At 30.2% G+C, this 26,606-nt stretch overlaps 1 protein-coding gene across 1 annotated transcript; it reads right to left on the bottom strand.

Annotated features, from left to right (window-relative positions):
- LOC120432138 (uncharacterized) lies at window positions 1-26,335 on the bottom strand. Its single transcript, XM_039597269.2, has 8 exons — window positions 25,454-26,335; window positions 25,043-25,392; window positions 1,185-1,361; window positions 1,010-1,123; window positions 919-954; window positions 530-857; window positions 312-472; window positions 1-247 (listed from the first exon to the last, which is right to left on the bottom strand). Exons 1-8 carry the CDS (start codon window positions 26,243-26,245, stop codon window positions 49-51), a joined length of 2,157 nt encoding a protein of 718 aa, XP_039453203.1. The 5' UTR covers window positions 26,246-26,335; the 3' UTR covers window positions 1-48.
- Window positions 26,336-26,606: the final 271 nt, after the last annotated feature.

The following is a 26,606-nucleotide window of genomic DNA, read 5'->3' as shown; positions in this document are numbered from 1 at the left end:
TTTAAAAAAAAAACGGTGCATCATTTATTTGAACTCCTTACAACAAAATCACAAACCGTCTCCACCACCGACTCGTGCTCCGATCCTCGGCGGAGTCACCTCGTACCGTGCGCTCAGGGCGGGATCTTTGTGCACAACGATGCGTTCGACAATGGCCAGCGCGGGAAGTCTCCGACCGTAAACGCGCAAATGGCGGGCGTTCTTTGATCCGATTTGATTCGCACGCAAATTAATTCTTTGGGCAAAGCTGCAAATTGACAAAAACAAATCCAGCATGGTTACAAAGTAGTTATAATGCAAGGGAAACAAACCTCTGCAACATTTTTCGTTCAGGTTTGGTGAACTCGGCACTAAAAACCAATTCTTGCTCAACGCAATCCTTAGAAAAATTTAGGATCATATCTCTGTAAAACTCGATGTTATATTCCTCTCTGGCAATTGCAGTGCTCAAATTTTTCTTTGAAATTTTCGGCTGAAAATTAAAGTTTTTTAAGAGAAAAAAAAACCCCTTTCCACAATCGGTTCTTACCGTAAGCTGGTAGCAAAACATGGCCGCTTTCTTGAAAAATGCTGCCTCAACAACTCTTTTGGCCAGCTTCCGGCCCCGATCGCAAACTTCGACCAGAACAAACTCACCAACAGCAATCCTGGCGCAAAAGGCACCATCCTGGGTAGGCTCGTTTGTAAACTGCAACAAACCCGAGCCCACCTTCTTAAACACTTTGCCAGTTTCGACAATCGAGTGGCCAATGAGCACCAAGTTGTGATACACGTCCTCGAGCGACCGCAGTGGCCGGATTGGTTTGAACTGAGTCAAACTGTCTAGGATTGCGTCGTCTGTCTGCCGATTGGGTGATCTAAAACAACTCAAGGACCTGTGAATTTCCCGATATCGAACATTTTTAAACACACACTTACGCTGAGTTAGGTGAATCTTCCTCATCGGACGATGATCTAAAAATGTAAAAATAAATTACGCTAAGCTTTCACACTTTACATTCATGCTTACTGAGAATCGTTCTCCGAATCTTCCGAATCGTTTCGGTCTTTCGATGGCTTGACCAATTCTGGTGCTACCGGACAATCCGGGACCACGTCGGAAGCAGACTTTACTTTTAAAAAACTGAAAAATCCACAAAATAAGCATATTTTTTTTCAAAAATAACACTGATCCATCGCCTCACCTTCCTTTGCGCCTAGGCGGCAAAACTCTGTACTGGCCGCTCAAGCTGGCGTCCTTCTCGATCATGACTCGGCGGACAATTTCCTGCGGCGGCAGCTCCGGCGCCATCACCGCGAACCGCTTGACGCCCTTTGGCAGGCTGACAACGCGACCGTCCAGCCGGAGCTGGGAGGCAATTCTGGTGGTGGGGGGAAGAGGCAGGGGAAAAGTTACTTAAATCTCTAAAATACAGCTGCATTTTTTTAATCATGTAATTTTTTAGGCGTGATTTTAATTTTTTTTATTTTTTTCTATGATTTCAAACGAGTTTCTCCTTGCCATAAGAGAAATTCGTTCAGATTTCGTTAAAACCAGCGTTGAGTTGCCATAAGTCAAAATTGGATAGATTTAACTCAAATTTATAACAGGTTCATATTGGTCTTCATTTCAAAATAGCATGCAAAAAAAAACGTTCAACGAACGAACTGTCACTTTTATACACATTTTCATCATTTTGATAATTTTAGCCATTATGATCATTTCGGTAAATTTCATCATTTTAATCATTTTGTTCATTTTGTTTATTTTGATCAATTTGGTCATTTTGATCATTTTGATCATTTTTGTCGTTATGGCCATTTTGATCATTTTAGTCATTTTGATCTTTTTGGTCATTTTGATCATTTTGATCTTTTAGATCTTTTTGACCACGTTTTGGTCATTTTGATCATTTTGGTAATTTTGATCATTTTGGTCATTTTGATCATTTTACCCATTTTGGTCTTTTGTTCATTTTGATCAATTTGTTCATTTTGATCATTTTGGCCATTTTGATCATTTTAGTCATTTTGATCTTTTTGGTCGTTTTGTTCTTTTTGGTCGTTTTGTTCATTTTGATCATTTTAGTCATTTTGATCTTTTAGATCATTTTGGTCGTTTTGGTCATTTTGATCATTTTACCCATTTTGGTCAATTTGTTCAATTTGGTCATTTTGATCATTTTGGTCATTTTGATCCTTTCGATCATTTTGGTCATTTTGATCATTTTAGTCATTTTGATCATTTTAGTCATTTTGATCATTTTGGTCATTTTGATCATTTTGGCCATTTTGATCATTTTAGTCATTTTGATCTTTTTGGTCGTTTTGTTCTTTTTGGTCGTTTTGTTCATTTTGATCATTTTAGTCATTTTGATCTTTTTAGTCATTTTGATCTTTTTAGTCATTTTGATCATTTTGATCTTTTAGATCATTTTGGTCGTTTTGGTCATTTTGATCATTTTGGCAATTTTGATCATTTTACCCATTTTGGTCATTTTGGTCATTTTGATCATTTTACCCATTTTGGTCATTTTGGTCAATTTGGTCATTTTGATCATTTTGGCCATTTTGGTCATTTTGATCATTTTGGTCATTTTGATCATTTTGATCATTTTAGTCATTTTGATCATTTTGGTCATTTTGGCCATTTTGATCAATTTGGTAATTTTGTTCATTTTGATCAATTTGGTCATTTTGATCATTTTGGCCATTTTGATCATTTTGGTCATTTTGATCATTTTGGTCATTTTGTTCATTTTGATCATTTTGATCTTTTTGGTCATTTTGATCATTTTGATCTTTTAGATCTTTTTGGTCGTTTTGGTCATTTTGATCATTTTGGTAATTTTGATCATTTTACCCATGATAATTTTGATTAATTTGGTCATTTTGGCCATTTAGATCATTTTGTTCATTTTGATCAATTTGGTCATTTTGGCCATTTTGATCATTTTAGTCATTTTGATCTTTTTGGTCATTTTGATCATTTTGATCTTTTTGGTCGTTTTGTTCATTTTGATCATTTTTAGTCATTTTGATCTTTTTGGTCGTTTTGGTCATTTTGTTCATTTTGATCAATTTGGTCATTTTGATCATTTTGGCCATTTTGATCATTTTGATCGTTTTGGCCATTTTGATCATTTTAGTCATTTTGATCTTTTTGGTCATTTTGATCCTTTCGATCATTTTGGTCATTTTGATCATTTTAGTCATTTTGATCATTTTAGTCATTTTGATCTTTTAGATCATTTTGGTCGTTTTGGTCATTTTGATCATTTTGGCAATTTTGATCATTTTACCCATTTTGGTCATTTTGGTCATTTTGATCATTTTACCCATTTTGGTCATTTTGGTCAATTTGGTCATTTTGATCATTTTGGCCATTTTGATCCTTTCGATCATTTTGGTCATTTTGATCATTTTAGTCATTTTGATCATTTTAGTCATTTTGATCATTTTGGTCATTTTGGCCATTTTGATCAATTTGGTAATTTTGTTCATTTTGATCAATTTGGTCATTTTGATCATTTTGGCCATTTTGATCATTTTGGTCATTTTGATCATTTTGGTCATTTTGTTCATTTTGATCATTTTGATCTTTTTGGTCATTTTGATCATTTTGATCTTTTTGGTCGTTTTGGTCATTTTGATCAATTTGGTCATTTTGATCATTTTGGTCATTTTGATCATTTTGGTCATTTTGATCATTTTGGTCATTTTGTTCATTTTGATCATTTTGATCTTTTTGGTCATTTTGATCATTTTGATCTTTTAGATCTTTTTGGTCGTTTTGGTCATTTTGATCAATTTGGTCATTTTGATCATTTTGGCCATTTTGATCATTTTGATCATTTTGATCTTTTTGGTCATTTTGATCATTTTGATCTTTTAGATCTTTTTGTTCGTTTTGGTCATTTTGATCAATTTGGTCATTTTGATCATTTTGGTCATTTTGATCATTTTGGTCATTTTGTTCATTTTGATCATTTTGATCTTTTTGGTCATTTTGATCATTTTGATCTTTTTGGTCATTTTGATCATTTTGATCTTTTAGATCTTTTTGGTCGTTTTGGTCATTTTGATCATTTTGGTCATTTTGATCATTTTGGTAATTTTGTTCATTTTGATCAATTTGGTCATTTTGGTCATTTTGATCATTTTACCCATTTTGGTCATTTTGGTCAATTTGGTCATTTTGATCATTTTGGCCATTTTGATCCTTTCGATCATTTTGGTCATTTTGATCATTTTAGTCATTTTGATCATTTTAGTCATTTTGATCATTTTGGTCATTTTGGCCATTTTGATCAATTTGGTAATTTTGTTCATTTTGATCAATTTGGTCATTTTGATCATTTTGGTCAATTTGGCCATTTTGATCATTTTGGCCATTTTGATCCTTTCGATCATTTTGGTCATTTTGATCATTTTGGTCATTTTGTTCATTTTGATCATTTTGATCTTTTTGGTCATTTTGATCATTTTGATCTTTTAGATCTTTTTGGTAATTTTGTTCATTTTGATCAATTTGGTCATTTTGATCATTTTGGCCATTTTGATCATTTTGATCATTTTGATCTTTTTGGTCATTTTGATCATTTTGATCTTTTAGATCTTTTTGGTCGTTTTGGTCATTTTGATCAATTTGGTCATTTTGATCATTTTGGTCATTTTGTTCATTTTGATCATTTTGATCTTTTTGGTCATTTTGATCATTTTGATCTTTTTGGTCATTTTGATCTTTTAGATCTTTTTGGTCGTTTTGGTCATTTTGATCAATTTGGTCATTTTGATCATTTTGGTCATTTTGATCATTTTGGTAATTTTGTTCATTTTGATCAATTTGGTCATTTTGGTCATTTTGATCATTTTACCCATTTTGGTCATTTTGGTCAATTTGGTCATTTTGATCATTTTGGCCATTTTGATCCTTTCGATCATTTTGGTCATTTTGATCATTTTAGTCATTTTGATCATTTTAGTCATTTTGATCATTTTGGTCATTTTGGCCATTTTGATCAATTTGGTAATTTTGTTCATTTTGATCAATTTGGTCATTTTGATCATTTTGGCCATTTTGATCATTTTGGTCATTTTGATCATTTTGGTCATTTTGTTCATTTTGATCATTTTGATCTTTTTGGTCATTTTGATCATTTTGATCTTTTTGGTCATTTTGATCATTTTGATCTTTTAGATCTTTTTGGTCGTTTTGGTCATTTTGATCAATTTGGTCATTTTGATCATTTTGGTCATTTTGATCATTTTGGTCATTTTGATCATTTTGGTCATTTTGTTCATTTTGATCATTTTGGTCTTTTTGGTCATTTTGATCATTTTGATCTTTTAGATCTTTTTGGTCGTTTTGGTCATTTTGATCAATTTGGTCATTTTGATCATTTTGGCCATTTTGATCATTTTGGTCATTTTGGTCATTTTGTTCATTTTGATCATTTTGATCTTTTTGGTCATTTTGATCATTTTGATCTTTTAGATCTTTTTGGTCGTTTTGGTCATTTTGATCAATTTGGTCATTTTGATCATTTTGGCCATTTTGATCAATTTGGTCATTTTGATCATTTTGGCCATTTTGATCATTTTGGTCATTTTGATCAATTTGGTCATTTTGATCATTTTGGTCATTTTGATCATTTTGGTCATTTTGGTCATTTTGTTCATTTTGATCTTTTTGGTCATTTTGATCATTTTGATCTTTTAGATCTTTTTGGTCGTTTTGGTCATTTTGATCAATTTGGTCATTTTGATAATTTTGGCCATTTTGATCATTTTGGTCATTTTGTTCATTTTGATCATTTTGATCTTTTTGGTCATTTTGATCATTTTGATCTTTTAGATCTTTTTGGTCGTTTTGGTCATTTTGATCAATTTGGTCATTTTGATCATTTTGGCCATTTTGATCATTTTGGTCATTTTGATCATTTTGTTCATTTTGATCATTTTGATCTTTTTGGTCATTTTGATCATTTTGATCTTTTAGATCTTTTTGGTCGTTTTGGTCATTTTGATCAATTTGGTCATTTTGATCATTTTGGCCATTTTGATCAATTTGGTCATTTTGATCATTTTGGCCATTTTGATCATTTTGGTCATTTTGGTCATTTTGTTCATTTTGATCATTTTGATCTTTTTAGTCATTTTGATCTTTTTGGTCATTTTGATCTTTTAGATCTTTTTGGTCGTTTTGGTCATTTTGATCATTTTGGTAATTTTGATCATTTTACCCATGATCATTTTGATCAATTTGGTCGTTTTGGCCATTTTGATCATTTTAGTCATTTTGATCAATTTGGTCATTTTGATCCTTTCGATCATTTTGGTCATTTTGATCATTTTAGTCATTTTGATCATTTTAGTCATTTTGATCATTTTGTTCATTTTGATCATTTTACCCATTTTGGTCATTTTGGTCAATTTGGTCATTTTGATCATTTTGGCCATTTTGATCAATTTGGTCATTTTGATCATTTTGGCCATTTTGATCATTTTGGTCATTTTGGTCATTTTGTTCATTTTGATCATTTTCATCTTTTTAGTCATTTTGATCTTTTTGGTCATTTTGATCTTTTAGATCTTTTTGGTCGTTTTGGTCATTTTGATCATTTTGGTAATTTTGATCATTTTACCCATGATCATTTTGATCAATTTGGTCGTTTTGGCCATTTTGATCATTTTAGTCATTTTGATCAATTTGGTCATTTTGATCCTTTCGATCATTTTGGTCATTTTGATCATTTTAGTCATTTTGATCATTTTAGTCATTTTGATCATTTTAGTCATTTTGATCATTTTGTTCATTTTGATCATTTTACCCATTTTGGTCATTTTGGTCAATTTGGTCATTTTGATCATTTTGGCCATTTTGATCCTTTCGATCATTTTGGTCATTTTGATCATTTTAGTCATTTTGATCATTTTGGTCATTTTGGCCATTTTGATCAATTTGGTAATTTTGTTCATTTTGATCAATTTGGTCATTTTGATCATTTTGGCCATTTTGATCATTTTGGTCATTTTGATCATTTTGGTCATTTTGTTCATTTTGATCATTTTGATCTTTTTGGTCATTTTGATCATTTTGATCTTTTAGATCTTTTTGGTCGTTTTGGTCATTTTGATCATTTTGGTAATTTTGATCATTTTACCCATGATCATTTTGATCAATTTGGTCATTTTGATCATTTTGATCTTTTTGGTTCATTTTGATCATTTTTAGTCATTTTGATCTTTTTGGTCGTTTTGGTCATTTTGTTCATTTTGATCAATTTGGTCATTTTGATCATTTTGGTCATTTTGATCATTTTGGTCATTTTGATCATTTTGGTTATTTTGTTCATTTTGATCATTTTGATCTTTTTGGTCATTTTGATCATTTTGATCTTTTAGATCTTTTTGGTCGTTTTGGTCATTTTGATCAATTTGGTCATTTTGATCATTTTGGCCATTTTGATCATTTTGATCATTTTGATCTTTTTGGTCATTTTGATCATTTTGATCTTTTAGATCTTTTTGGTCGTTTTGGTCATTTTGATCAATTTGGTCATTTTGATCATTTTGGTCATTTTGATCATTTTGGTCATTTTGTTCATTTTGATCATTTTGATCTTTTTGGTCATTTTGATCATTTTGATCTTTTTGGTCATTTTGATCTTTTAGATCTTTTTGGTCGTTTTGGTCATTTTGATCATTTTGGTCATTTTGATCATTTTGGTAATTTTGTTCATTTTGATCAATTTGGTCATTTTGGTCATTTTGATCATTTTACCCATTTTGGTCATTTTGGTCAATTTGGTCATTTTGATCATTTTGGCCATTTTGATCCTTTCGATCATTTTGGTCATTTTGATCATTTTAGTCATTTTGATCATTTTAGTCATTTTGATCATTTCGGTCATTTTGGCCATTTTGATCAATTTGGTAATTTTGTTCATTTTGATCAATTTGGTCATTTTGATCATTTTGGCCATTTTGATCTTTTTGGTCATTTTGATCATTTTGGTCATTTTGTTCATTTTGATCATTTTGATCATTTTGATCTTTTTGGTCATTTTGATCATTTTGATCTTTTAGATCTTTTTGGTCGTTTTGGTCATTTTGATCAATTTGGTCATTTTGATCAATTTGGTCATTTTGATCATTTTGGTCATTTTGATCATTTTGGTCATTTTGATCATTTTGGTCATTTTGTTCATTTTGATCATTTTGATCTTTTTGGTCATTTTGATCTTTTAGATCTTTTTGGTAATTTTGTTCATTTTGATCAATTTGGTCATTTTGATCATTTTGGCCATTTTGATCATTTTGATCATTTTGATCTTTTTGGTCATTTTGATCATTTTGATCTTTTAGATCTTTTTGGTCGTTTTGGTCATTTTGATCAATTTGGTCATTTTGATCATTTTGGTCATTTTGATCATTTTGGTCATTTTGATCTTTTTGGTCATTTTGATCATTTTGATCTTTTAGATCTTTTTGGTCGTTTTGGTCATTTTGGTCAATTTGGTCATTTTGATCATTTTGGCCATTTTGATCCTTTCGATCATTTTGGTCATTTTGATCATTTTAGTCATTTTGATCATTTTACTCATTTTGATCATTTTGGTCATTTTGGCCATTTTGATCAATTTGGTCATTTTGATCATTTTGGTCATTTTGATCATTTTGGTCATTTTGTTCATTTTGATCATTTTGATCTTTTTGGTCATTTTGATCTTTTAGATCTTTTTGGTAATTTTGTTCATTTTGATCAATTTGGTCATTTTGATCATTTTGGCCATTTTGGCCATTTTGATTATTTTGATCATTTTGATCTTTTTGGTCATTTTGATCATTTTGATCTTTTTGGTCATTTTGATCATTTTGATCTTTTAGATCTTTTTGGTCGTTTTGGTCATTTTGATCAATTTGGTCATTTTGATCATTTTGGTCATTTTGATCATTTTGGTAATTTTGTTCATTTTGATCAATTTGGTCATTTTGGTCATTTTGATCATTTTACCCATTTTGGTCATTTTGGTCAATTTGGTCATTTTGATCATTTTGGCCATTTTGATCCTTTCGATCATTTTGGTCATTTTGATCATTTTAGTCATTTTGATCATTTTAGTCATTTTGATCATTTTGGTCATTTTGTTCATTTTGATCTTTTTGGTCATTTTGATCATTTTGATCTTTTAGATCTTTTTGGTCGTTTTGGTCATTTTGATCAATTTGGTCATTTTGATCATTTTGGCCATTTTGATCATTTTGGTCATTTTGGTCATTTTGTTCATTTTGATCATTTTGATCTTTTTAGTCATTTTGATCTTTTTGGTCATTTTGATCTTTTAGATCTTTTTGGTCGTTTTGGTCATTTTGATCATTTTGGTAATTTTGATCATTTTACCCATGATCATTTTGATCAATTTGGTCGTTTTGGCCATTTTGATCATTTTAGTCATTTTGATCAATTTGGTCATTTTGATCCTTTCGATCATTTTGGTCATTTTGATCATTTTAGTCATTTTGATCATTTTAGTCATTTTGATCATTTTAGTCATTTTGATCATTTTGTTCATTTTGATCATTTTACCCATTTTGGTCATTTTGGTCAATTTGGTCATTTTGATCATTTTGGCCATTTTGATCCTTTCGATCATTTTGGTCATTTTGATCATTTTAGTCATTTTGATCATTTTGGTCATTTTGGCCATTTTGATCAATTTGGTAATTTTGTTCATTTTGATCAATTTGGTCATTTTGATCATTTTGGCCATTTTGATCATTTTGGTCATTTTGATCATTTTGGTCATTTTGTTCATTTTGATCATTTTGATCTTTTTGGTCATTTTGATCATTTTGATCTTTTAGATCTTTTTGGTCGTTTTGGTCATTTTGATCATTTTGGTAATTTTGATCATTTTACCCATGATCATTTTGATCAATTTGGTCATTTTGATCATTTTGATCTTTTTGGTTCATTTTGATCATTTTTAGTCATTTTGATCTTTTTGGTCGTTTTGGTCATTTTGTTCATTTTGATCAATTTGGTCATTTTGATCATTTTGGTAATTTTGATCATTTTGGTCATTTTGATCATTTTGGTTATTTTGTTCATTTTGATCATTTTGATCTTTTTGGTCATTTTGATCATTTTGATCTTTTAGATCTTTTTGGTCGTTTTGGTCATTTTGATCAATTTGGTCATTTTGATCATTTTGGCCATTTTGATCATTTTGATCATTTTGATCTTTTTGGTCATTTTGATCATTTTGATCTTTTAGATCTTTTTGGTCGTTTTGGTCATTTTGATCAATTTGGTCATTTTGATCATTTTGGTCATTTTGATCATTTTGGTCATTTTGTTCATTTTGATCATTTTGATCTTTTTGGTCATTTTGATCATTTTGATCTTTTTGGTCATTTTGATCTTTTAGATCTTTTTGGTCGTTTTGGTCATTTTGATCATTTTGGTCATTTTGATCATTTTGGTAATTTTGTTCATTTTGATCAATTTGGTCATTTTGGTCATTTTGATCATTTTACCCATTTTGGTCATTTTGGTCAATTTGGTCATTTTGATCATTTTGGCCATTTTGATCCTTTCGATCATTTTGGTCATTTTGATCATTTTAGTCATTTTGATCATTTTAGTCATTTTGATCATTTCGGTCATTTTGGCCATTTTGATCAATTTGGTAATTTTGTTCATTTTGATCAATTTGGTCATTTTGATCATTTTGGCCATTTTGATCTTTTTGGTCATTTTGATCATTTTGGTCATTTTGTTCATTTTGATCATTTTGATCATTTTGATCTTTTTGGTCATTTTGATCATTTTGATCTTTTAGATCTTTTTGGTCGTTTTGGTCATTTTGATCAATTTGGTCATTTTGATCAATTTGGTCATTTTGATCATTTTGGTCATTTTGATCATTTTGGTCATTTTGATCATTTTGGTCATTTTGTTCATTTTGATCATTTTGATCTTTTTGGTCATTTTGATCATTTTGATCTTTTAGATCTTTTTGGTAATTTTGTTCATTTTGATCAATTTGGTCATTTTGATCATTTTGGCCATTTTGATCATTTTGATCATTTTGATCTTTTTGGTCATTTTGATCATTTTGATCTTTTAGATCTTTTTGGTCGTTTTGGTCATTTTGATCAATTTGGTCATTTTGATCATTTTGGTCATTTTGATCATTTTGGTCATTTTGATCTTTTTGGTCATTTTGATCATTTTGATCTTTTAGATCTTTTTGGTCGTTTTGGTCATTTTGGTCAATTTGGTCATTTTGATCATTTTGGCCATTTTGATCCTTTCGATCATTTTGGTCATTTTGATCATTTTAGTCATTTTGATCATTTTAGTCATTTTGATCATTTTGGTCATTTTGGCCATTTTGATCAATTTGGTCATTTTGATCATTTTGGTCATTTTGATCATTTTGGTCATTTTGTTCATTTTGATCATTTTGATCTTTTTGGTCATTTTGATCATTTTGATCTTTTAGATCTTTTTGGTAATTTTGTTCATTTTGATCAATTTGGTCATTTTGATCATTTTGGCCATTTTGGCCATTTTGATCATTTTGATCATTTTGATCTTTTTGGTCATTTTGATCATTTTGATCTTTTTGGTCATTTTGATCATTTTGATCTTTTAGATCTTTTTGGTCGTTTTGGTCATTTTGATCAATTTGGTCATTTTGATCATTTTGGTAATTTTGTTCATTTTGATCAATTTGGTCATTTTGGTCATTTTGATCATTTTACCCATTTTGGTCATTTTGGTCAATTTGGTCATTTTGATCATTTTGGCCATTTTGATCCTTTCGATCATTTTGGTCATTTTGATCATTTTAGTCATTTTGATCATTTTAGTCATTTTGATCATTTTAGTCATTTTGATCATTTTGGTCATTTTGGTCATTTTGATCATTTTGGTTATTTTGTTCATTTTGATCATTTTGATCTTTTTGGTCATTTTGATCATTTTGATCTTTTAGATCTTTTTGGTCGTTTTGGTCATTTTGATCAATTTGGTCATTTTGATCATTTTGGCCATTTTGATCATTTTGATCATTTTGATCTTTTTGGTCATTTTGATCATTTTGATCTTTTAGATCTTTTTGGTCGTTTTGGTCATTTTGATCAATTTGGTCATTTTGATCATTTTGGTCATTTTGATCATTTTGGTCATTTTGTTCATTTTGATCATTTTGATCTTTTTGGTCATTTTGATCATTTTGATCTTTTTGGTCATTTTGATCTTTTAGATCTTTTTGGTCGTTTTGGTCATTTTGATCATTTTGGTCATTTTGATCATTTTGGTAATTTTGTTCATTTTGATCAATTTGGTCATTTTGGTCATTTTGATCATTTTACCCATTTTGGTCATTTTGGTCAATTTGGTCATTTTGATCATTTTGGCCATTTTGATCCTTTCGATCATTTTGGTCATTTTGATCATTTTAGTCATTTTGATCATTTTAGTCATTTTGATCATTTCGGTCATTTTGGCCATTTTGATCAATTTGGTAATTTTGTTCATTTTGATCAATTTGGTCATTTTGATCATTTTGGCCATTTTGATCTTTTTGGTCATTTTGATCATTTTGGTCATTTTGTTCATTTTGATCATTTTGATCATTTTGATCTTTTTGGTCATTTTGATCATTTTGATCTTTTAGATCTTTTTGGTCGTTTTGGTCATTTTGATCAATTTGGTCATTTTGATCAATTTGGTCATTTTGATCATTTTGGTCATTTTGATCATTTTGGTCATTTTGATCATTTTGGTCATTTTGTTCATTTTGATCATTTTGATCTTTTTGGTCATTTTGATCATTTTGATCTTTTAGATCTTTTTGGTAATTTTGTTCATTTTGATCAATTTGGTCATTTTGATCATTTTGGCCATTTTGATCATTTTGATCATTTTGATCTTTTTGGTCATTTTGATCATTTTGATCTTTTAGATCTTTTTGGTCGTTTTGGTCATTTTGATCAATTTGGTCATTTTGATCATTTTGGTCATTTTGATCATTTTGGTCATTTTGATCTTTTTGGTCATTTTGATCATTTTGATCTTTTAGATCTTTTTGGTCGTTTTGGTCATTTTGGTCAATTTGGTCATTTTGATCATTTTGGCCATTTTGATCCTTTCGATCATTTTGGTCATTTTGATCATTTTAGTCATTTTGATCATTTTAGTCATTTTGATCATTTTGGTCATTTTGGCCATTTTGATCAATTTGGTCATTTTGATCATTTTGGTCATTTTGATCATTTTGGTCATTTTGTTCATTTTGATCATTTTGATCTTTTTGGTCATTTTGATCATTTTGATCTTTTAGATCTTTTTGGTAATTTTGTTCATTTTGATCAATTTGGTCATTTTGATCATTTTGGCCATTTTGGCCATTTTGATCATTTTGATCATTTTGATCTTTTTGGTCATTTTGATCATTTTGATCTTTTTGGTCATTTTGATCATTTTGATCTTTTAGATCTTTTTGGTCGTTTTGGTCATTTTGATCAATTTGGTCATTTTGATCATTTTGGTAATTTTGTTCATTTTGATCAATTTGGTCATTTTGGTCATTTTGATCATTTTACCCATTTTGGTCATTTTGGTCAATTTGGTCATTTTGATCATTTTGGCCATTTTGATCCTTTCGATCATTTTGGTCATTTTGATCATTTTAGTCATTTTGATCATTTTAGTCATTTTGATCATTTTGGTCATTTTGGTCATTTTGATCATTTTGGTTATTTTGTTCATTTTGATCATTTTGATCTTTTTGGTCATTTTGATCATTTTGATCTTTTAGATCTTTTTGGTCGTTTTGGTCATTTTGATCAATTTGGTCATTTTGATCATTTTGGCCATTTTGATCATTTTGATCATTTTGATCTTTTTGGTCATTTTGATCATTTTGATCTTTTAGATCTTTTTGGTCGTTTTGGTCATTTTGATCAATTTGGTCATTTTGATCATTTTGGTCATTTTGATCATTTTGGTCATTTTGTTCATTTTGATCATTTTGATCTTTTTGGTCATTTTGATCATTTTGATCTTTTTGGTCATTTTGATCTTTTAGATCTTTTTGGTCGTTTTGGTCATTTTGATCATTTTGGTCATTTTGATCATTTTGGTAATTTTGTTCATTTTGATCAATTTGGTCATTTTGGTCATTTTGATCATTTTACCCATTTTGGTCATTTTGGTCAATTTGGTCATTTTGATCATTTTGGCCATTTTGATCCTTTCGATCATTTTGGTCATTTTGATCATTTTAGTCATTTTGATCATTTTAGTCATTTTGATCATTTCGGTCATTTTGGCCATTTTGATCAATTTGGTAATTTTGTTCATTTTGATCAATTTGGTCATTTTGATCATTTTGGCCATTTTGATCTTTTTGGTCATTTTGATCATTTTGGTCATTTTGTTCATTTTGATCATTTTGATCATTTTGATCTTTTTGGTCATTTTGATCATTTTGATCTTTTAGATCTTTTTGGTCGTTTTGGTCATTTTGATCAATTTGGTCATTTTGATCAATTTGGTCATTTTGATCATTTTGGTCATTTTGATCATTTTGGTCATTTTGATCATTTTGGTCATTTTGTTCATTTTGATCATTTTGATCTTTTTGGTCATTTTGATCATTTTGATCTTTTAGATCTTTTTGGTAATTTTGTTCATTTTGATCAATTTGGTCATTTTGATCATTTTGGCCATTTTGGCCATTTTGATCATTTTGATCATTTTGATCTTTTTGGTCATTTTGATCATTTTGATCTTTTTGGTCATTTTGATCATTTTGATCTTTTAGATCTTTTTGGTCGTTTTGGTCATTTTGATCAATTTGGTCATTTTGATCATTTTGGTCATTTTGATCCTTTCGATCATTTTGGTCATTTTGATCATTTTAGTCATTTTGATCATTTTGATCATTTTGATCATTTTGATCTTTTTGGTCATTTTGATCATTTTGATCTTTTAGATCTTTTTGGTCGTTTTGGTCATTTTGATCAATTTGGTCATTTTGATCAATTTGGTCATTTTGATCATTTTGGTCATTTTGATCATTTTGGTAATTTTGTTCATTTTGATCAATTTGGTCATTTTGGTCATTTTGATCATTTTACCCATTTTGGTCATTTTGGTCAATTTGGTCATTTTGATCATTTTGGCCATTTTGATCCTTTCGATCATTTTGGTCATTTTGATCATTTTAGTCATTTTGATCATTTTAGTCATTTTGATCATTTTAGTCATTTTGATCATTTTGGTCATTTTGTTCATTTTGATCTTTTTGGTCATTTTGATCATTTTGATCTTTTAGATCTTTTTGGTCGTTTTGGTCATTTTGATCAATTTGGTCATTTTGATCATTTTGGCCATTTTGATCATTTTGGTCATTTTGGTCATTTTGTTCATTTTGATCATTTTGATCTTTTTAGTCATTTTGATCTTTTTGGTCATTTTGATCTTTTAGATCTTTTTGGTCGTTTTGGTCATTTTGATCATTTTGGTAATTTTGATCATTTTACCCATGATCATTTTGATCAATTTGGTCGTTTTGGCCATTTTGATCATTTTAGTCATTTTGATCAATTTGGTCATTTTGATCCTTTCGATCATTTTGGTCATTTTGATCATTTTAGTCATTTTGATCATTTTAGTCATTTTGATCATTTTAGTCATTTTGATCATTTTGTTCATTTTGATCATTTTACCCATTTTGGTCATTTTGGTCAATTTGGTCATTTTGATCATTTTGGCCATTTTGATCCTTTCGATCATTTTGGTCATTTTGATCATTTTAGTCATTTTGATCATTTTGGTCATTTTGGCCATTTTGATCAATTTGGTAATTTTGTTCATTTTGATCAATTTGGTCATTTTGATCATTTTGGCCATTTTGATCATTTTGGTCATTTTGATCATTTTGGTCATTTTGTTCATTTTGATCATTTTGATCTTTTTGGTCATTTTGATCATTTTGATCTTTTAGATCTTTTTGGTCGTTTTGGTCATTTTGATCATTTTGGTAATTTTGATCATTTTACCCATGATCATTTTGATCAATTTGGTCATTTTGATCATTTTGATCTTTTTGGTTCATTTTGATCATTTTTAGTCATTTTGATCTTTTTGGTCGTTTTGGTCATTTTGTTCATTTTGATCAATTTGGTCATTTTGATCATTTTGGTCATTTTGATCATTTTGGTCATTTTGATCATTTTGGTTATTTTGTTCATTTTGATCATTTTGATCTTTTTGGTCATTTTGATCATTTTGATCTTTTAGATCTTTTTGGTCGTTTTGGTCATTATGATCAATTTGGTCATTTTGATCATTTTGGCCATTTTGATCATTTTGATCATTTTGATCTTTTTGGTCATTTTGATCATTTTGATCTTTTAGATCTTTTTGGTCGTTTTGGTCATTTTGATCAATTTGGTCATTTTGATCATTTTGGTCATTTTGATCATTTTGGTCATTTTGTTCATTTTGATCATTTTGATCTTTTTGGTCATTTTGATCATTTTGATCTTTTTGGTCATTTTGATCTTTTAGATCTTTTTGGTCGTTTTGGTCATTTTGATCATTTTGGTCATTTTGATCATTTTGGTAATTTTGTTCATTTTGATCAATTTGGTAATTTTGGTCATTTTGATCATTTTACCCATTTTGGTCATTTTGGTCAATTTGGTCATTTTGATCATTTTGGCCATTTTGATCCTTTCGATCATTTTGGTCATTTTGATCATTTTAGTCATTTTGATCATTTTAGTCATTTTGATCATTTCGGTCATTTTGGCCATTTTGATCAATTTGGTAATTTTGTTCATTTTGATCAATTTGGTCATTTTGATCATTTTGGCCATTTTGATCTTTTTGGTCATTTTGATCATTTTGGTCATTTTGTTCATTTTGATCATTTTGATCATTTTGATCTTTTTGGTCATTTTGATCATTTTGATCTTTTAGATCTTTTTGGTCGTTTTGGTCATTTTGATCAATTTGGTCATTTTGATCATTTTGGTCATTTTGATCATTTTGGTCATTTTGATCATTTTGGTCATTTTGTTCATTTTGATCATTTTGATCTTTTTGGTCATTTTGATCATTTTGATCTTTTAGATCTTTTTGGTAATTTTGTTCATTTTGATCAATTTGGTCATTTTGATCATTTTGGCCATTTTGATCATTTTGATCATTTTGATCTTTTTGGTCATTTTGATCATTTTGATCTTTTAGATCTTTTTGGTCGTTTTGGTCATTTTGATCAATTTGGTCATTTTGATCATTTTGGTCATTTTGATCATTTTGGTCATTTTGATCTTTTTGGTCATTTTGATCATTTTGATCTTTTAGATCTTTTTGGTCGTTTTGGTCATTTTGGTCAATTTGGTCATTTTGATCATTTTGGCCATTTTGATCCTTTCGATCATTTTGGTCATTTTGATCATTTTAGTCATTTTGATCATTTTAGTCATTTTGATCATTTTGGTCATTTTGGCCATTTTGATCAATTTGGTCATTTTGATCATTTTGGTCATTTTGATCATTTTGGTCATTTTGTTCATTTTGATCATTTTGATCTTTTTGGTCATTTTGATCATTTTGATCTTTTAGATCTTTTTGGTAATTTTGTTCATTTTGATCAATTTGGTCATTTTGATCATTTTGGCCATTTTGGCCATTTTGATCATTTTGATCATTTTGATCTTTTTGGTCATTTTGATCATTTTGATCTTTTTGGTCATTTTGATCATTTTGATCTTTTAGATCTTTTTGGTCGTTTTGGTCATTTTGATCAATTTGGTCATTTTGATCATTTTGGTCATTTTGATCATTTTGGTAATTTTGTTCATTTTGATCAATTTGGTCATTTTGGTCATTTTGATCATTTTACCCATTTTGGTCATTTTGGTCAATTTGGTCATTTTGATCATTTTGGCCATTTTGATCCTTTCGATCATTTTGGTCATTTTGATCATTTTAGTCATTTTGATCATTTTGGTCATTTTGGCCATTTTGATCAATTTGGTAATTTTGTTCATTTTGATCAATTTGGTCATTTTGATCATTTTGGCCATTTTGATCATTTTGGTCATTTTGATCATTTTGGTCATTTTGTTCATTTTGATCATTTTGATCTTTTTGGTCATTTTGATCATTTTGATCTTTTAGATCTTTTTGGTCGTTTTGGTCATTTTGATCATTTTGGTAATTTTGATCATTTTACCCATGATCATTTTGATCAATTTGGTCGTTTTGGCCATTTTGATCATTTTAGTCATTTTGATCAATTTGGTCATTTTGATCCTTTCGATCATTTTGGTCATTTTGATCATTTTAGTCATTTTGATCATTTTAGTCATTTTGATCATTTTGGTCATTTTGGCCATTTTGATCAATTTGGTAATTTTGTTCATTTTGATCAATTTGGTCATTTTGATCATTTTGATCTTTTAGATCTTTTTGGTCGTTTTGGTCATTTTGATCAATTTGGTCATTTTGATCATTTTGGTCATTTTGTTCATTTTGATCTTTTTGGTCATTTTGATCATTTTGATCTTTTAGATCTTTTTGGTCGTTTTGGTCATTTTGATCAATTTGGTCATTTTGATCATTTTGGCCATTTTGATCATTTTGGTCATTTTGGTCATTTTGTTCATTTTGATCATTTTGATCTTTTTAGTCATTTTGATCTTTTTGGTCATTTTGATCTTTTAGATCTTTTTGGTCGTTTTGGTCATTTTGATCATTTTGGTAATTTTGATCATTTTACCCATGATCATTTTGATCAATTTGGTCGTTTTGGCCATTTTGATCATTTTAGTCATTTTGATCAATTTGGTCATTTTGATCCTTTCGATCATTTTGGTCATTTTGATCATTTTAGTCATTTTGATCATTTTAGTCATTTTGATCATTTTGTTCATTTTGATCATTTTACCCATTTTGGTCATTTTGGTCAATTTGGTCATTTTGATCATTTTGGCCATTTTGATCCTTTCGATCATTTTGGTCATTTTGATCATTTTAGTCATTTTGATCATTTTGGTCATTTTGGCCATTTTGATCAATTTGGTAATTTTGTTCATTTTGATCAATTTGGTCATTTTGATCATTTTGGCCATTTTGATCATTTTGGTCATTTTGATCATTTTGGTCATTTTGTTCATTTTGATCATTTTGATCTTTTTGGTCATTTTGATCATTTTGATCTTTTAGATCTTTTTGGTCGTTTTGGTCATTTTGATCATTTTGGTAATTTTGATCATTTTACCCATGATCATTTTGATCAATTTGGTCATTTTGATCATTTTGATCTTTTTGGTTCATTTTGATCATTTTTAGTCATTTTGATCTTTTTGGTCGTTTTGGTCATTTTGTTCATTTTGATCAATTTGGTCATTTTGATCATTTTGGTCATTTTGATCATTTTGGTCATTTTGATCATTTTGGTTATTTTGTTCATTTTGATCATTTTGATCTTTTTGGTCATTTTGATCATTTTGATCTTTTAGATCTTTTTGGTCGTTTTGGTCATTTTGATCAATTTGGTCATTTTGATCATTTTGGCCATTTTGATCATTTTGATCATTTTGATCTTTTTGGTCATTTTGATCATTTTGATCTTTTAGATCTTTTTGGTCGTTTTGGTCATTTTGATCAATTTGGTCATTTTGATCATTTTGGTCATTTTGATCATTTTGGTCATTTTGTTCATTTTGATCATTTTGATCTTTTTGGTCATTTTGATCATTTTGATCTTTTTGGTCATTTTGATCTTTTAGATCTTTTTGGTCGTTTTGGTCATTTTGATCATTTTGGTCATTTTGATCATTTTGGTAATTTTGTTCATTTTGATCAATTTGGTCATTTTGGTCATTTTGATCATTTTACCCATTTTGGTCATTTTGGTCAATTTGGTCATTTTGATCATTTTGGCCATTTTGATCCTTTCGATCATTTTGGTCATTTTGATCATTTTAGTCATTTTGATCATTTTAGTCATTTTGATCATTTCGGTCATTTTGGCCATTTTGATCAATTTGGTAATTTTGTTCATTTTGATCAATTTGGTCATTTTGATCATTTTGGCCATTTTGATCTTTTTGGTCATTTTGATCATTTTGGTCATTTTGTTCATTTTGATCATTTTGATCATTTTGATCTTTTTGGTCATTTTGATCATTTTGATCTTTTAGATCTTTTTGGTCGTTTTGGTCATTTTGATCAATTTGGTCATTTTGATCAATTTGGTCATTTTGATCATTTTGGTCATTTTGATCATTTTGGTCATTTTGATCATTTTGGTCATTTTGTTCATTTTGATCATTTTGATCTTTTTGGTCATTTTGATCATTTTGATCTTTTAGATCTTTTTGGTAATTTTGTTCATTTTGATCAATTTGGTCATTTTGATCATTTTGGCCATTTTGATCATTTTGATCATTTTGATCTTTTTGGTCATTTTGATCATTTTGATCTTTTAGATCTTTTTGGTCGTTTTGGTCATTTTGATCAATTTGGTCATTTTGATCATTTTGGTCATTTTGATCATTTTGGTCATTTTGATCTTTTTGGTCATTTTGATCATTTTGATCTTTTAGATCTTTTTGGTCGTTTTGGTCATTTTGGTCAATTTGGTCATTTTGATCATTTTGGCCATTTTGATCCTTTCGATCATTTTGGTCATTTTGATCATTTTAGTCATTTTGATCATTTTAGTCATTTTGATCATTTTGGTCATTTTGGCCATTTTGATCAATTTGGTCATTTTGATCATTTTGGTCATTTTGATCATTTTGGTCATTTTGTTCATTTTGATCATTTTGATCTTTTTGGTCATTTTGATCATTTTGATCTTTTAGATCTTTTTGGTAATTTTGTTCATTTTGATCAATTTGGTCATTTTGATCATTTTGGCCATTTTGATCATTTTGATCATTTTGATCTTTTTGGTCATTTTGATCATTTTGATCTTTTTGGTCATTTTGATCATTTTGATCTTTTAGATCTTTTTGGTCGTTTTGGTCATTTTGATCAATTTGGTCATTTTGATCATTTTGGTCATTTTGATCATTTTGGTAATTTTGTTCATTTTGATCAATTTGGTCATTTTGGTCATTTTGATCATTTTACCCATTTTGGTCATTTTGGTCAATTTGGTCATTTTGATCATTTTGGCCATTTTGATCCTTTCGATCATTTTGGTCATTTTGATCATTTTAGTCATTTTGATCATTTTAGTCATTTTGGTCATTTTGGCCATTTTGATCAATTTGGTAATTTTGTTCATTTTGATCAATTTGGTCATTTTGATCATTTTGGCCATTTTGATCATTTTGGTCATTTTGATCATTTTGGTCATTTTGTTCATTTTGATCATTTTGATCTTTTTGGTCATTTTGATCATTTTGATCTTTTTGGTCATTTTGATCATTTTGATCTTTTAGATCTTTTTGGTCGTTTTGGTCATTTTGATCAATTTGGTCATTTTGATCATTTTGGTCATTTTGATCATTTTGGTCATTTTGATCATTTTGGTCATTTTGTTCATTTTGATCATTTTGGTCTTTTTGGTCATTTTGATCATTTTGATCTTTTAGATCTTTTTGGTCGTTTTGGTCATTTTGATCAATTTGGTCATTTTGATCATTTTGGCCATTTTGATCATTTTGGTCATTTTGGTCATTTTGTTCATTTTGATCATTTTGATCTTTTTGGTCATTTTGATCATTTTGATCTTTTAGATCTTTTTGGTCGTTTTGGTCATTTTGATCAATTTGGTCATTTTGATCATTTTGGCCATTTTGATCATTTTGGTCATTTTGGTCATTTTGTTCATTTTGATCATTTTGATCTTTTTGGTCATTTTGATCATTTTGATCTTTTAGATCTTTTTGGTCGTTTTGGTCATTTTGATCAATTTGGTCATTTTGATCATTTTGGTCATTTTGATCATTTTGGTCATTTTGATCATTTTGGTCATTTTGTTCATTTTGATCTTTTTGGTCATTTTGATCATTTTGATCTTTTAGATCTTTTTGGTCGTTTTGGTCATTTTGATCAATTTGGTCATTTTGATCATTTTGGCCATTTTGATCATTTTGGTCATTTTGGTCATTTTGTTCATTTTGATCATTTTGATCTTTTTGGTCATTTTGATCATTTTGATCTTTTAGATCTTTTTGGTCGTTTTGGTCATTTTGATCAATTTGGTCATTTTGATCATTTTGGCCATTTTGATCATTTTGGTCATTTTGATCATTTTGGTCATTTTGTTCATTTTGATCATTTTGATCTTTTTGGTCATTTTGATCATTTTGATCTTTTAGATCTTTTTGGTCGTTTTGGTCATTTTGATCAATTTGGTCATTTTGATCATTTTGGCCATTTTGATCAATTTGGTCATTTTGATCATTTTGGCCATTTTGATCATTTTGGTCATTTTGGTCATTTTGTTCATTTTGATCATTTTGATCTTTTTGGTCATTTTGATCATTTTGATCTTTTAGATCTTTTTGGTCGTTTTGGTCATTTTGATCATTTTGGTAATTTTGATCATTTTACCCATGATCATTTTGATCAATTTGGTCATTTTGGCCATTTAGATCATTTTGTTCATTTTGATCAATTTGGTCATTTTGGCCATTTTGATCTTTTTAGTCATTTTGATCTTTTTGGTCATTTTGATCATTTTGATCTTTTTGGTCATTTTGATCTTTTTGGTCGTTTTGGTCATTTTGTTCATTTTGATCAATTTGGTCATTTTGATCATTTTGGTCGTTTTGGCCATTTTGATCATTTTAGTCATTTTGATCTTTTTGGTCATTTTGATCCTTTCGATCATTTTGGTCATTTTGATCATTTTAGTCATTTTGATCATTTTAGTCATTTTGATCTTTTTGGTCATTTTGATCATTTTGATCTTTTAGATCTTTTTGGTCGTTTTGGTCATTTTGATCAATTTGGTCATTTTGATCATTTTGGTCATTTTGATCATTTTGGTCATTTTGATCATTTTGGTCATTTTGTTCATTTTGATCTTTTTGGTCATTTTGATCATTTTGATCTTTTAGATCTTTTTGGTCGTTTTGGTCATTTTGATCAATTTGGTCATTTTGATCATTTTGGCCATTTTGATCATTTTGGTCATTTTGGTCATTTTGTTCATTTTGATCATTTTGATCTTTTTGGTCATTTTGATCATTTTGATCTTTTAGATCTTTTTGGTCGTTTTGGTCATTTTGATCAATTTGGTCATTTTGATCATTTTGGCCATTTTGATCATTTTGGTCATTTTGATCATTTTGGTCATTTTGTTCATTTTGATCATTTTGATCTTTTTGGTCATTTTGATCATTTTGATCTTTTAGATCTTTTTGGTCGTTTTGGTCATTTTGATCAATTTGGTCATTTTGATCATTTTGGCCATTTTGATCAATTTGGTCATTTTGATCATTTTGGCCATTTTGATCATTTTGGTCATTTTGGTCATTTTGTTCATTTTGATCATTTTGATCTTTTTGGTCATTTTGATCATTTTGATCTTTTAGATCTTTTTGGTCGTTTTGGTCATTTTGATCATTTTGGTAATTTTGATCATTTTACCCATGATCATTTTGATCAATTTGGTCATTTTGGCCATTTAGATCATTTTGTTCATTTTGATCAATTTGGTCATTTTGGCCATTTTGATCTTTTTAGTCATTTTGATCTTTTTGGTCATTTTGATCATTTTGATCTTTTTGGTCATTTTGATCTTTTTGGTCGTTTTGGTCATTTTGTTCATTTTGATCAATTTGGTCATTTTGATCATTTTGGTCGTTTTGGCCATTTTGATCATTTTAGTCATTTTGATCTTTTTGGTCATTTTGATCCTTTCGATCATTTTGGTCATTTTGATCATTTTGATCATTTTAGTCATTTTGATCATTTTGTTCATTTTGATCATTTTACCCATTTTGGTCATTTTGGTCAATTTGGTCATTTTGATCATTTTGGCCATTTTGATCCTTTCGATCATTTTGGTCATTTTGATCATTTTAGTCATTTTGATCATTTTGGTCATTTTGGCCATTTTGATCAATTTGGTAATTTTGTTCATTTTGATCAATTTGGTCATTTTGATCATTTTGGCCATTTTGATCATTTTGGTCATTTTGATCATTTTGGTCATTTTGTTCATTTTGATCATTTTGATCTTTTTGGTCATTTTGATCATTTTGATCTTTTAGATCTTTTTGGTCGTTTTGGTCATTTTGATCATTTTGGTAATTTTGATCATTTTACCCATGATCATTTTGATCAATTTGGTCATTTTGATCATTTTGATCTTTTTGGTTCATTTTGATCATTTTTAGTCATTTTGATCTTTTTGGTCGTTTTGGTCATTTTGTTCATTTTGATCAATTTGGTCATTTTGATCATTTTGGTCATTTTGATCATTTTAGCCATTTTGGTCATTTTGTTCACTTTGATCGTTTTGATCAATTTATCATTTTGGTCATTTTGATCATTTTGGTCATTTTCGTCACTTTGGCCATTTTGATAATTTTTGTCGTTTTGGAAATTTTGATCATTTTAGTCATTTTATTCATTTTGGTCAATTTGATCATTTTGGTCGATTTGGTCATTTTGAGCAATTTGGTCAATTTGATCATTTTGGTCGATTTGGCAATTTTGATTTTGATTTTAGTCATTTTGATCATTTAGGTCTTTTGATCATTTCAGCCATTTTGGTCATTTTGATCAATTTAGCCATTTTGGTAATTTTGTTCATTTTGATCAATTTGGTCATTTTGATCATTTAGTCAATTTTAGTTATTTTGGTAATTTTGTTCATTTTGATCAATTTGGTCATTTTGATCATTTAGTCAATTTTAGTTATTTTGGTAATTTTGTTCATTTTGATCAATTTGGTCATTTTGATCATTTAGTCAATTTTAGTTATTTTGGTAATTCCGGACACTTTGTTAATTTTGGTCACTCTCACAAACACCCTTACAAATGATTTCTCACCTTTGCAGCCCAACACACTCCTGCTTGGTAAACTCCGGGCTAAAAACTAGCGGGCGCCCTTCGTTCCGAGCTCGAAAGTCCGTCATCACCTGCCGGTAGTGGGCCGGTTCGATGGTGTCCTCCAGGGGCGCACCGATTCCGGCGCGACCTTTGCGAAGCGTGCTACTCTCGATCGGGTCCAGCCGGCCCTGGGCTTTCGCGCCAAGAGGCCCCCCCGTCCAGCCGATTTTCTGCAGCATCCGGAAGCCAACGTTACTTTCGTTGATCCGGTCCGGCGAGTTGGCTTGCTGCAGCTGTTGGGCGGTCAGCCGCGGGACGACGTTCGTGGTCGATTGGAACATCGATTTGGGCTGGAATGGTTTTTTGTTTATTAAATGAAGAAATGACCTACGGTCAAATTTTCAAACTTACGGCAAGTGTTTCAATTCTGTAGCAATGATTGCGCAAGCTTGTGAAAAATAGCTTAATGGCCCTTGTTTGAGCTTTACCGCTCTTTTTGCCGGATGCCTTGGCCAAGACGTGCCGGTCAACTTTGACTGTTGCACTGTACGATAGGTCAATGTTCTGTTTTAAGACCACTTCGAGGCGTCCACAATTGAGACGGTTGAAAAAAGCTTGCGTTTTCTCAAAATTTTGGTCAAACAGAATCAAATTGCTGTACACGGATTCTATTGTGATCGTGTCGACGGCAGGAACGACGCGAATGACCTTGTTAACAACCTGCGGATCTACTTTGGGTTCCGGAGTCGCATCTTTGGGCTCCGCTGGCGGCGAAGTTTGATTAATTTCAACGTCCGGGCTTGAGTCGATTTCCGGTTCCTCTTCACCATCCCCCTCACCGTCGCGCGAAGCGGAAATCTCCAACGCCTCCATCTCAACAACCGGACTCACATCCGGAAACTCCGGTTCGCCCTCCCTTTCCAAGCAGCGATTCTCAAAATTCTCCACCTCAACCGCAGTGCCCACCGGAAGTTGATCTTTGGCCAGGTCCAGCACCAGCTCCATTGTTTGGTCCTCGTCGCCGCGCAGCAACAGCTGTGTGTTGGCAAAGATGTGGGCCAGCGCGAGCAGCTGCTCCTGGGGCAGCAGATTCTGGTGGCGGTCCATGAACTGGAGGCACAGCTTCCAGTGGCAGTCCGACAGGGAGTTGCTCCGCAGAGCGTTGGGGTTCCAGTTGGGATAGATTCGCGAGTTTTCCGACATTTTCGTGGGGGCGCGATCAAAAGTGGAAAAAATCCGGAAATCCGCGGAACAACCGTCGAACCACAAAATCAAAACGGGTGAGTGTCAGTTTGCTATAAAATGTACACGCAAACCTAAAAGTAAGTAGATCGCAAAAAATAAGACCTAAATCTTAAGTTGACAACAGGCATGCAATCGCTTTGAGTTAAAATTACTCACTTTGAAAAAAAAATCCTGATTGCTTCAAAAAGCATTTCTTTAGAATAGAGCTTTATGACGTTTCGCGTACGCACACTAGCGCACCATTTGATTTTGCTGGCCGGACAAAATTTAACCTCACTTTCTTTTCGTGTACGGATACGCAATACATGTGCACGTAGAT

The sequence above is a fragment of the Culex pipiens genome, chromosome 1, assembly GCF_016801865.2.
Source record: "Culex pipiens pallens isolate TS chromosome 1, TS_CPP_V2, whole genome shotgun sequence".
NCBI classification, from domain to species: Eukaryota; Metazoa; Arthropoda; class Insecta; order Diptera; family Culicidae; genus Culex; species Culex pipiens.
This window is presented reverse-complemented; position numbering and strand designations above follow the sequence as displayed.

Excerpts from the sequence above, each read along its gene's own strand:
- LOC120432138 (XM_039597269.2), bottom strand. The coding sequence starts at position 26,245 with ATGTCGGAAAACTCGCGAATCTATCCCAACTGGAACCCCAACGCTCTG. Across the intron at positions 25,393-25,453 it reads ACAGAATTGAAACACTTGCC|CCCAAATCGATGTTCCAATC; the intron begins GTAAGTTTGAAA and ends AAACCATTCCAG. Across the intron at positions 955-1,009 it reads GATTCGGAGAACGATTCTCA|ATCATCGTCCGATGAGGAAG; the intron begins GTAAGCATGAAT and ends TTACATTTTTAG.